This window comes from Pelobates fuscus, chromosome 12 (assembly GCF_036172605.1).
Source record: "Pelobates fuscus isolate aPelFus1 chromosome 12, aPelFus1.pri, whole genome shotgun sequence".
Lineage (NCBI taxonomy): Eukaryota > Metazoa > Chordata > Amphibia > Anura > Pelobatidae > Pelobates > Pelobates fuscus.
Window position 1 is genome coordinate 41,954,444 of NC_086328.1, and position 13,931 is coordinate 41,968,374.

The window sequence follows — 13,931 nt, forward strand, 5'->3', positions numbered from 1 at the left end:
AGTAGCAGCTGCACTCAGTGGGAGTGGCACAGGGAGGGAGGGATTGAGACTCTGCTTGTCACAGCCTATTATTCATTTCACCCAGGGAGCTCTGCCAGCAAGCAGCTCCCATCTCTTCACCACTTCAAACTCCACTCTCCAACCGTTGGCTGGAAACACTTTTTTTTTTTTGGTTTTGTTCTTCAATAACCCCCCACTACCCCTCCTCCTCCGCTTTTTAAACAGGCAGAGAGGTCATTTAATACAAACTCATGTATCTATCTTTGCACAAATCCTGATTGGTGGAATAAAAAGTCTGCTGGACGTGTTTGGAGTTTATTACTTTTATTTTTATTATTTATTTATATCGCTATATATATTTTTTTGCAAGTGAGTTGTTGTTGCCTGAGTGGGTATACACATATATATTATTATTAATATATTTTTTTTTGGGGGGGGGGAGAGGGGCTGAATTTATTATTTTTTAAAATTTATTTTTAGTGTGGGTGTCCTGCTTTATCAGATCAGCACCCTTATTCTTTTGCAGGAAGCTTGCTGCTTGCTGTTACCAAAACGCGTGGCTCCTTTGTGTATAGCTGCTTCTGGTAATGATGATCAATGTGAAGCCAAGTCCTGCAGTTAAGTTCTGGGCAGTTTTTAAAACATAACAGACACCCCTTTGCTGCAAGATCATCACACAAGACCCTCTTGGACTTTTTATCGTCTCTCCCCAAGCCTGCTTTTTTTGTTGTTGTGAAAACAAATTGTCTGCAGGAAAAACCAACTAAAAGCAGCCTCCCCTGTTCTATTCTGCAACTTTTACCTGCTGAACCTGAGACTTAGAGAGAATTTTTGCATGCTGATATTATAGAACTGGGCAAAACTGCAACTTGACGAGACCAATTAAAACATGGATGTAAGGTTTTATCCAACAGCTGCTGGTAATGCTCTGGCTGGAGGAGATGCATCTAATCTGGACTTTTCCCAGTGCTTAGACTACTATACTTATAAGGTAAATATTATTATTTTGTTTATATTACTATTTTAGTATGTTGTTTGTTGTTATCTGCTTTTCCTGTTTCTCTATTGCTTCTTTGTAAAATTGTTAACTGTGTGTCTTTAAAAGTTACAGTATTAGGATAAATACCATCATCACATATATTGCACATTAAATAATCTTATTTTCTCAGAACATATTGTTTTAATAGACTTTAAGACTTTTCAATCACTATGTACCCAACATGCTGGGACACAAAATGTCATTTAAAATTTTTTTATGAACATGTCATTCACAAGGTTTAATTAATGAGTACATTCTACTTGCTATATTATCCATCTAATTACAGAAAGCTGTGTGTATTCTTAATACTCCCTCCTATAATTATCCTGTGTTCAGCCTTTGTGCTCTACTGAACTTTTATCCTGGCATATTTATATTCTGAGATACATTTATAGATATGTCTTGCCTTTTATATACATCCTTGGGTAGCACAATGTCTTGATAACGTATTCTTGTAGAATCCTTTGTCATTATGTGGCTATGTTTTGACAACACAATATTTGATGTGAATGAGCAGACACTGTGCAGAATGTTTGAGTTGTGCTCAGTGCTGTGGGCCCTTCTCCCATTGTTATGAATATAAATTAATGGTTCATCCTATATCCAGATTATAAACTGTTTATACTCCTTCGCTAATCGCTCTTCATAACAAATGACAGCTGGAAAAAAGAGAATCAAACACACATTATCTCATAAAAATGGAATGGAATTTTATGGGGGCAGTAGAACATGCTTTTTTTTTGCATTATAAAAACCTAATTAATGTGAGCATATGTTTCTAAATGCATACTGCACTGGCTGATAGCTAACACCACATTTTCAGTAATTACAGATTATTAAATGTCTTGTTCCATTTTTTTTAAAAAATATATATTTTTACAGTGTGTAGTTTCACTTTTAATGTTTAATAAGTTGCTCTGTGATAATGGAATGTGACTAGCTCCTAGCTATTTATTCTATGTTTATCATGATATAAAAACTGACTTTATATATATATATAAATAGTGTAGTCTTGTGTGTATACAAACACACGTACGTACACACAAACAAAGATGTATTGACATCTTGACTTAAAATGCTGATCTTCAAATGCAGAAACACAGATAGTGTTCCATTTCTTTAAAACTGATGTCTATTGACCCATAATGCCTTTTTCATTTAGCATAACACTAGTATAAACATATCCTCTTATTGAATGGCTCTATTGTTGGATTCTTAATTAAAATACCAAAGGCCAGAAATTGCTAGTAACTAGAAATATATGTGCAGTTCAAATCTAATAAGAGCATTGGTAATCTGGCAAGCTCCTATTACAATGTATTTTTAGTGTTATACTTTGGTACATTATTATTTATAAAACCAGTGTGATATGTCTACTGACACTTCAAAAGTTCTAAATGTTCTAAATCTGCATGTCTTTAGTGTTCAGTGATCAACTTTCATTCTTTGTTTTCATAGATTTTTCTATTTATATAGAAAATGGTCAGGAATAAAAAAAAAAAAAAATCCCAGTTTAATGGTTTATAACTGCTTGCAAATATGCTTTCAGAGAAGAGAATAAGTAACATTTATTCTTGTAAATTGTAAAAAAAATAAAAAATTATCGTACAACACTTTGGGAATTCAATATTTAATCTAGCGTGTGTTGTCACTTGGGGGAGAATTCAAAAACAAAACTTTTTTTTTTTTTTGTGGACTGAGACCCCTGATAGACATTACCTCCTGCAATCACAAAACATACGTATAAAGTAGTCTTCATTAACAAAATGTTTTCAGTGGGGGAATAAAAACAGCAATAACTGTTTTATTGCCAACTGCATCAAATATATTTATTTTTGATAATGCAGTCACACTGGGACCAGTATGCTATACTAAAGCAGCTCTCTACTAATTTAATTGGACAAATTACTAATTAGTTCACACCTTTCTATTACTAAATAATAGAGAGGGTAGTTAGGTGATTAAATATTTAATCTTACTATTTTTCATTTATGTAAAATGGACAGAAGTAATTCTAAATTTAACTTTTCTGTTTGGCAAAAGGAGTTTAGTCCTGATTTTATGATACAATCACAGTGCTTTTGAGAATAATTATAGAATGGAAACCTATATGTGATATATCTTGCATTATATGCACATGCACATCCAAAAAAAACACCGTATTTTAAACGTAAATATGGTTCGATAAACCAGCATCTGTATAGTCTCATTAGGCATTCCACCTGCCATCCATTAATAGTTGCAATGCTTTGTGGGAATGTGGCTGAAAGTTTGTCTTGATAACTCTGATAGCAACAATTGTTTATGGTATTAAGTAGTTATGTCATTTATCTTCACCAATTCTGTTATAATATAATTTCCCTTTATTTTAATTCGGCATATTTTCTGAAACTTATCACCCATTCCAGTTGCTATGAATGTAAGGGAGGCAGTATATATTTAAAGCCCTGCTTTAAATATATGCTCTCTACGAAAAAAACAACAAAATTTTTGATTTTTTTAAATTTTTGTATGTGTTTGTCTGTGGTGTTTTTGTGACTTCTTTTTTATTTTTATTGTTACATTAGACATATTAATACTCTGACCTTTAAAATAATTAGGGCTGTGCAGATAATGCTAGCACCTCTAGTGGTGACAGCTAAAATCAGAGGCAGTAATAAATACAAAAAAATACGGAAATTTGGGAGTAAGTGTTTATTTCAAATACTTGTTTGATGTACATTTAGGATATAAGAATTTTAAGTAATATATTTTTTGTAATACTTAATTTCAGAGTCCAAAATACAGATGTGAAATATTTTCAAAATGTTGAGTACGAGGCTACAGGGAACTGCATCCTTTCTTCTGTAAAGCACCATAAATAACTTCAAACCTTTAGAAACATGAGATAGGCAGTGCGTGCAACCTTGTCACTCAAACATCAGATGAATGCATCTATGTGTATTAAAAAAAAGAGCAGAGGGGAACTTGAAACGAGTATAATGACAGTTTTGCATACTTTGTGGCTGTCCTAATCCCTTTTGTGTTTCACAAAAATATATTAATTTTCATATTTGGGATGCTACTCTTGCAATTAGAATGTATTTTTTTATTATTATTAGCATCAGAATTTTCCACCGCACTTTACAATTATAGAACGGGGATATTTGACAGGTAATTGACAGACAAATATAATGTTGATAGACACACAAGACGAAGATGGCCTATAATGCTGAAATATAAATGTGTATTAAAATTTATTGAAATACAAGTATAATTTATTTAATAATTATGCAAAAAAAAATTTAATTCAGTATTTGTATCTATAGGTAGATTTCTCATTACGGAATTAATTTTTCTTATTTCTTTTATACTCAGGAAGAGTCTTTTTTGATTATCCGTGGAAAATGCAAGGATCAAAAGCAATACTTGTGTAACAACAAAAATATGATCCACAACTAATATTCTAATAATCACATAGATGTCACAAGGTCAATAGAATGTTACTGAGCTAAAGAGTACTGTATTTCGATTTTCCAGAATTTGTGAGCAGGTGTAAATATACACATTATGGAGTAGAACCATCTAGCCATATTTTGGAGATGACACATTTTGTGACAGATGCATTCAATGAAATTGCTGTACGTGTCCTTGAAATATTTTCATATATACCCTAGAGTGGCTGGAGTGGATACATGCACTTATTGTAGTTAAAGGGACACTATGGGATAAAAAAAAATTACACTTTTTTTTTTTAGCAGAACTGTCCAAAAAGTAGATTCCCACATGTTTTAGAGCTACAACTACCATACTGTTTTACCACTTTAAAGACTGGCAAAGCATTATTATATTATCTGCAGAGCCATGGTCCGTGCATAGACTGTCTGTGGCTTGGCTCTTTCTATGATGTGGTGAGAGAGAACAGTCCAAATTGTACATAATTATACAGATCTAAGCCACATTCAGACCATGCTCACTAGGTTTAGGATGATGTATATGCAATCACATTTGCAATTATGCAAAATATATAGGCATGTAGAGTGACCCTTTAAGTCACAGCATTAAATAGTTCTCAGTTTTTATACCATTCATCTCATTTAATATAAAAAAAAATAATGATATAAAAAGTAAAAATTACTTGTTGTTAACAGGCTCAAGTTAGACAATCTGTTAATAGAACAAAATAGATGTAATGCAAGTAGAGATGTAAATGGAAGCAACTTCCTGTCTCAAAACGTTTAAACATTTACGAGGCTCCTCCCTAGTGTGCTCTATTTTCAATTCAGATTCCTGCAAAACACAATCTGTAACTGGTTGTACTTCTCTAGCCTGCCGTCAATACTGTAAAAATGTTATTGGCTGTTCAAATATAGTCCATAGCTGTAGTTGTTAGGTCTCCTGTTGCACTGTGAATAGATACTATCATATGCTCCAATCACACTCTGTGTAAAGAGCCAATAAAATTGCACATCTCAATGACTGACAGAAACCCTCATCCAATAGCAGGCCATAGATAATTTATTTCTCTTACTTCCCAGTACAAGCTTGACCAGCAATGACAAGCAATTATTGTGGTGCTTGGAGTAGCCCTTTAATCATAGATCAGAAAAATAATTCACATAATCCTTTTGCGTTCTAAAAACATTCCATGGTTCTGTGGCCCACGTTGGCATGCCAACCAGATAATCTTCCCATTCCACTATAGCATTCTTGAAAAGAGATACAATCTGATTGACACATGGAATACGACCAATGTTTAAAAATAGACATCTGGTTTTAAAATGTAAATAGTTACAACCAGTAAATGTCTCATCAAGGAACCCCACAATAATTGGTAGAATGTTAGTAGTTTGGACTTGTGCATTTTAAGTCAGATAAGATATTCCATGTAAGATTGCCCAAAGCATCATTGAAAGTGATAGATCACCTTGTTTTACTATCTTGACTCGATCTCCAATCCATATATTGCTCTTGCGTTAATCTTGATTTGTAGAGCGATTGTGTAGCTAATTGCTTTGCTGATCAAAGCTAATAGGCCATTGTCAGCCGTATAAGCAGTCACACACACATGCACTAACACACTCACACTGACGGCAACAGGTTGATCACAAATCCAACAGTTAATTCGATTAAAAACAACTTCTGTCATCATAACTTGTAAGTATCATGCAGAAGCTAACCAGACTCCACTGTAGAGGGAAGTAATTCCTGGCTCAACAAATTTCTAAACCTGACATTTGTCAAAGGTTACCTCTGGTATTTGTGCACTGTTTATAATACCGAACTGACTTAAAGTGCAGTGATATGTTCAGTGTATTAAACAAGAACGGGCAGTTTTTCCTAATCAGATTTAACAATGCCAATAGTAAATATTTAACAGATTTCATTACTTACAGGCTGAGCTATGCAGAATTACTTTGGGGCCTTTTCTGGGGGCATTTTTTTGATCCTTGCCGTTTTGTACTTTCCTTATGAATTAGTCTTTAAAAGATTAGGAAAGGCGTACCTATGGTGCGAGATTATAATTTTTGCAATGATTTAAAAAAAAAAAATACTGATGGTTTCAAGTTTTCATTTATTTCTCAAATGAATAACTTTATGGAATGGGAATTTACGGTTAAAAAAATCTAATCTTCACTTGCAAATAATAACCATTATTTTTTTCCATCTGTTCTATACCATATTTCCATATGTTGCCTTTAACCCATAAGTGCTTCAAAGTCATACAAATATACCACAGAGGCAACTTGCATGCAGTTCAATTTTATCTACACCTCACACTAGCCATACTATGAGAAACTTAATAAATACAGGTTTTTTTTATTGTCTGATTTTATGTTTTACAATGATACCATCGGCTTAGAGTGCTGGTGAGGATGTGTGCACACCTGCTTGCCTCTATATTGCTAAAAGTGTCTTCCCACAATGTTTACAAGAGGAATTATGGGATGCTATACCTGTCAGTTGTAATGTATGAGTGTATGTTTTTTAAAGTTCTGTTCTTATTTTTATATCTCTCCATACTCCTCTTTATATACCTAGATGTTTTATTAGGATGAGTTGTAAAAGTGTATACTTAACCTTGTTCTTTTGAAGGTTATTTGCAATTCCAAGTCTCTGGAGCTTTGCTAATGCCATCTACAGGTGAGGATAAGGCCTCCAAAGTAATACCTGGCCCTTTATTTTCAGAAAGAGCAAATCCCTGGAATTATGAGGTCAGAATTTGGTAAATACAACTGCAAATAGCTTCACTCATGAAAAAAAAAACATAAAAAAAGATATTTGCACAAGCTAAGTTGAAGAACCAGAGGAATTTATGTCTGGCTGTCAGCAGGGGCTCACTGAAGGATCACCCCAATCTGCCCCTAAATGACAGCATCCAAGTTGCTAAAAAAAAAAAAGTGCCAGTCCGCTCACCCGCAACTTGTTTAGGAAATGAGGCATTTAACAGATTAGCCAAGCAGGAATCAGGACATCCGTGTCATAGTAGAAGCTGCAAGCCTAACTATATGTAGGTATGTGTCACTGTATGCATATATTTAAATGTGTGCAGCTGTATTGGTGTGATTGTGTTTGCCCATCTTTTAGAATATGTCACAAAGATCAGCAGTTGTCTCCCAAGTTTGGGTTCTGGATCTGCTCGTGTTAGTTTGTAGCTTTCTTGTGTCTTGTTAAGAATGAAGCTTGTTATAAGAAGGGCAGCATCTGTACAGCTCTTTAACAAACCATTTATACCATAAAACACGGGTCCTCAAACTCCGGCCCCCTAGATGTTGCTGAACTACAACTCCCATGATTCTTTGAATTACATAGATAGCCTGAGAATCATGGGAGTTGTAGTTCAGCAACATCTGGGGGGCCGGAGTTTGAGGACCCCTGCCATAAAACATGCAGGGATGGATTTCCAACTACAGTAGACTAGGAGTGACAATGAGTGTAACCTGGAAGGATTGCATGGATGAGTGGGTTAGGTTAGAATTTGGGGGGTAAGAAAATCTAGAGGAGGAGAATTTATTATTTGGGAAATGGATGGAAAGAGATAGAGAGAGGCAGAATTTTGCTGGGATTTTTTATATTTCCATCCAGCCTATGGAGCAAATGCAAACATTTTTGAATGCAATTAAAACAGACGATTGCTGATCTTATAATAGGTTGTTGCCCAGATTGGCATACCTAACTTTTGTTTATACTAGCAAGAAACAAAATTATACAATTATAAAATATTCTGTTGTTGAAAAATTAACATAAAAAATGTTCTATTGTGTAATATAATTTGTAATATAACATAATCTGTAATATCATCTCTACAATAGTGCTCCAATTACCAAATCCCCAAAGTGATGAAGACAATGCATTTGTGTCTTGTAAGAGAACACAGGTTAGAGTTCAAAAATGAGGAAAGTCTGTAGGAAATAATGTATGAATGATATTGTAGAGAGCAATTTTTTTAATTCGGAAAACAAATGTAACTTTTGTGACTTTTTTCTGTTTCTGTTATCTGTAATTGGAACAGTCACTTAGTTCAACTGTGATTTTAAAATGAGAATGTTATTACCAATGGAGGCCTGCCCATAGAGGCAGCTGGGACAGCAACCACCAAGTTCCCCCCACTCCCCAAAGTAAATAAATAAGTAAAATATTGTAAAATAAAGTTGTAAAAAAAATAATAAGTTAAATAAGACTACTAAAAATTGCACGTTATAAAAACATGTCTGTCATTTTTATATCTGCAGTCTCTATTCTCCCCTTTATTAATGACTGGTAGATGCAGCTGGTTTTGAACAGGACATGGCATCTCTTGGGGTTAAGTGAGTAGAGGCCAAAACAGGAGGGGCCACAGTGCCCCAACATCTTTAAACTTCTTTAAACTAGCTCCCACTGGTTATTGGTATGTGCTTTAGTCAACAGTTGTTTTTTTTTGTTTTTGTTCAGTAAGGGGCCTTTCAGTGCCTTCTTCTTCAGTGCCTTTCCTCGAACCATTAAGGAAAGATTTACCATCATTGGTTTAAGAATGTTTTGAGAACTAGCACTCATATTCAATGCTTGCTCATTCAGATCCACATTTTCAGTGGTTGAGAACATTATATGGCATCATCCACATGGCTGTTAGACAACAAGACAGTGGATCTACATGGTGGCAGTACAACAGATTGCTGTGACAACCGAGTCTCTCAACTTCAATTCCAACTACCCAACTACACCAGCAAATGTATCACTTCATATATAAAAAAACATCTTGTGCCCACTCTAGCCTGTGGTAAAAATGAATAGCCTCGCAAATGTATAACATTCATAATCAACTGCTTATTCCGTTGCAATTGAAACGCTAGCACTGTATATATTTTAAAAAAATGTAAATAAAATAAAGGTTCATGACATCCACCCTGACTTCGTGGGGGGAGCGGGTATAGAACAATTTTAGTTTCGGCTTCCCTTTAGAATAGCTGTGCCCTTCTACTATGAATACGTTCAGAAATCTGGCAGTGTAGGGTATAAATAAATAAGCAAAATGGTTCATCATCAGTTCTTTGGGAAAAAAAATAAATTAGATTGTGAGTGAAGAGAAAAAGGTTAAATGTCAGTGTATTACTTTTTGATATATGCTGCGCGCAATCATCAGATAGTGGTACCTTGCATTAATACAGAATGTTGTTTCAACTGACTAGCAAGGAATATAATGAGGACAGAGAGAGAGACCTTCCTAAGGCTGCTGTTTGAAATGTTGACCTTGACTGCAGCAGATGTTGTAATTATGAAGCAGGATAGCTGAGTCATCATTTGTTTATTGGTGATACAATGGTGATACTGTGCTAATCAAGAATCATATTATTTGTATGGTTTTCTTTTTTTTATTGCTTAGATGCTTGATAAATATATATTCTTAAAAAAAAATTAAGAAATCATTGCTCATATGCATCTTACCTAAATGTTAATGTTAACTGCTTGTGCCCCCTGATCTCTACATTAAGCATTTGATTATAACCAACTGACAAAAATATACATAATCAATGTAATATAGTGAGATAGGTCTACTCAATGTTTCCTACACAAGATAGGGGTACTCACCCACTTGCTCCATCATCAAATCGTTGCCAAGGAAAACATTGAGTTCTGAGGTTTACCGATGGTGACAACACATCAAAATGTTAGCATGGCAATATAACCTTGAGGTTATATCACAGTCAACAGACTTAAGTTAAAATATATAATATAAAATATAGCATAAAATGGTTAGAAAAGTTATTATCTTTTCCTTTGTGCATTCGTAATTGTAAATGTTTAATTTTGGAAGTCAAAAGTAAAACAAGATACAAGAAGTGTAGATAATGGATATATTTTGCAATACACTAACAGAATAATTTTCCAGTCAATTGTTTCACAGATCAAGTGAGGAAAAAGTAGCCAATAGAGGGAAAAACAGGAGGAACATTAAAAAAAATCTGTGTTTGTATATTATAAAAATGAATTTGTTTTTTTCTTCTATTGCACCTCTTTTTTCCCTCTATTGCTCACTTCTCACTTGATCTGTGATAAACTCAACAGTTAGTGACTATCCTTTACCCATCAATCATCTTTTTTTACTATCAGTCATCTCTTTTGTTTGGAGCCATGGGTAGACACACAGGAATCAAGCAAAGATGCAGGGCCATAGCGCAGTTCAGTTGGTTCCTTGCTGCCTTTAATTGAGTAGGACAATCCATATTGGAACATGATTGTTAAAGATCTGATTGTTAAGACAGCATATAATATCATTGTTTCTCTATGGGTAAAAGGAACAATCCAGTCACCATAACAAAGTTGTTGTGGTTACAGGAGGCACCAAGGCACTATCTTACGTGAAGCTGTGTAACCATTCTTGAACAGTTTAACCCTCACAGATTGCCTCCACTGCCTGATCTGTAGATCAGACTGTTTACCCCCTTAAGTCAAGAAAACACCCAGGTGCCAGCTGGCACCATAACAACTTGATTTTGGGGAGGTTTTTATGGTGAGGGAAGTATTATACAGTACATGATGTGAACGAGTAGTTGTTTATTGCATATCTGCTGAACAACTTCCTGCAATTTCTTATTAGCATTTACTATGTCGCATTCCAGAATATTTCTTCCTGATCTATGACATCTACATTTCTCAAGAATGGACTATACATAGGACACAAGGTCAAATGTTTAGAATGGAAGAAAGGAGATTTAGTCTAAGGGAAAGGGTTTTTTACAATGAGAATAATAAGGATGTGGAATTATCTGCCTGAATAAATGGTTTTATCAGAATCTGTACAGGTGTTTAAATAGCAACTAGATGATTACTTGCAAGAAAGTAATATTCAATTATATAATTTTTCAATTGTAGGGTAATAACCTCTTGATCCAAGGATAAATCTGACTGCCATAACGACCTTTTTTTCTAGTGTGTTGCAAAACTGGACATGCTTAAAACTGTTTTTTTTCCCTTCTTTTGGATCAACAGCAAAAACCTTTGAGGAAGGCTGAACTAGATGGACATGTCTCTTTTCAGCTTATGTAACTATTTAACTATGCAACTTACCAGACTCCACTGAAGACCATTTCTGCTAGCATCACAGAAAAAAACATGATAGCATTAGTTCAAATATTATTTCATGGGGAATTTAATTCTGCTGCAAAATGAGACTCCGAAGAATTTTACTCTCCAAACTGTTACATCTTGCCAGGATTTTTGTAACATGGATACCTAGAAACTTGTTGGGATCATTGGCATGTAGCTCTGAGTTTTGCCCTCATCTGGTCACCTTAGCCGATCTGAAGGAAAAAAGTTTAGCATAAACCCGTCAACGAAAATCACTCCAAATTTATTATGGTCCCTTTACCTGGTGTCCCTTTGTCCATACTATTCCATAACATTTTAAAGAAAAAAATGCCTCATTTGCCTTAGGACCTCCCACCCCCACTTTTCCTTCTTAAGTTGGGATCCCTGGATCACTTGATCAGGGATGTATTTAACTCATATTTTTTTTTTGCTAGATTAACTAAATGATTTAACTAAATTTGTTGGTGTCCTATTACTGTTACTTATTGTTGTGCAATGGATCTTTATATAATATGTGTTATTTACAATCATCTACATAACTTTGAAACAACTAACATAACTAAACACTATATAAAAACAAACTAATTCTTTATTTTGCCACATACATAATCCCATGACAACAGATTTGAAATGGCCAAACTTGTTTTTACTATTAAATGATTACTTATTATATTACATAGTATATAATTCCTCAACTAAATAAATTTGCATGTTGCAGACTAAACAGGTAAAATATGAAAAACAAATAAAAGCCATGTGATTTATCATTATGCTTCAATGTCACGAATATTTAGTGGATCCTCCCAGGGGCTTGACAACCCCCCAATAATTATTGTAGTTAAGAGATAATTAAAGAGTGTGAATAATAAAAATGAAATGATAAATGAGAAGTATCTTTAACTATGTCAGAGACTAATTTATTATAACAAAAAGAAATTAAATTCTTGTAGGCTTTTTTTTTTTATCAAATATTTGTAAATGGTTTGATTTCAAAATTCTCTACTTTTATGTTATCTTTAGTCATCAATAGGTTTTTGTTGTCATAGTCAGTAGGGGGTCCTGCAAGGGACCTTTAGTGCATCCTTTCCAATTTGTTGAGTTCTTGAGCCAAGGAGAGATTGAGGATTATTGGTTTTAGGATATTTTGGGAGTTGGCACTCTGATGGTATAGAAGTCATATGTAATGCATGTCACGTGGCTCTGCAGTTTATATGATAGCACCCATATAATTCTTAGTCAATAAAACAAGGGACCTAAGAGGGAGCAGTACAACAAAACACGGTGACAACGTTTCTCAACTTCATCTACATCTGCACAATATGTAAAAAACTTAGAAATATATCTCCACAAAAAATAAAATATCTTGTACCTACTATCTCAAGCTTAAGATATTTCTTTTAAGAATAAGATTTTCAGAAATTAGTAACATTAGTATTCATTTGTTCATTTGGTTGCAACTGAAAAGTATATATATTTATATATATTTTTGTCAAATAAAATGTGTTTCTTTTTTCATGTTCAAAACATGAATTGAAGACCAAAATAATTCAATGAGCCCTCTTGCCTTCCTGATGGGAGAAAGTATACAACAATTTTAATTGCAGCTTCCCATTAGAAATATATAGCATTTTCATGAATAATGAATGTGAGAGAAAAAAGAGAATTGTAATTAACTATAAAGTAATAGACAATACCCATCTACCCATCCATCCACATCTGTTTCAAAGATAAAGTGCATTTTTATTTTAGACACATTAATTATTAATCGTCATTTATTTACTGAGACCTTTTTAGGCAAACGTTGCACATAGCATATGATAAACAGTTTTTGTATGCTATTGTTATGTTATGCTATGTATATGTAAAATTCTGTTATATTTTAGTGTATTTCAATTAATGGGTTGAGTGAACATGTTTTTTTAATGTATAGTGTTTTTGTATTATGTGTATTCTATCTCAACTGATAACTGTATTTAGGGTAATTAATATACACAATTCAAACTTAAAATAGAATTTTGTAAAAACAAACAAATCAATAAATAAAATTGTGTCAAAGTAAAAATAAATGTTTTTACTGTAGTGACACTGCCTTGACAGCACTAACAATGTGCCATCAACTATAGTGTAAATAAAGCCCTCACCTCTTCTTCTTTACAGTAACATTTATGTCATATATTTACTTTTAGAGAGCACAGCATTCAGTCAAAATAAATGTACTTTCAGCTTGTAAGTCGCATTTTGTTTGTGTGTCAGTGATTTCCATGGTATTCTCCAAAACATGTTAGACTCCATTTGAATATGTAATTGGAAGAATGTTACCACTTGCTCTCTCCCACTGTGTACTGAA

The 13,931-nt window shown here is 33.8% G+C and overlaps 1 protein-coding gene across 1 annotated transcript in view; it reads left to right on the top strand.

The window, feature by feature from the left end:
- The first annotated feature begins 475 nt into the window (after positions 1-475).
- The window catches only part of TOX3 (TOX high mobility group box family member 3), a 103,628-nt gene continuing 90,172 nt past the window's right edge, over positions 476-13,931 (top strand). Inside the window, exon 1 of the mRNA XM_063437723.1 lies at positions 476-991. Coding sequence (XP_063293793.1) covers positions 890-991 — 102 coding nt within the window. The 5' untranslated portion in view covers positions 476-889. The remainder of the gene's footprint in view (positions 992-13,931) is intronic.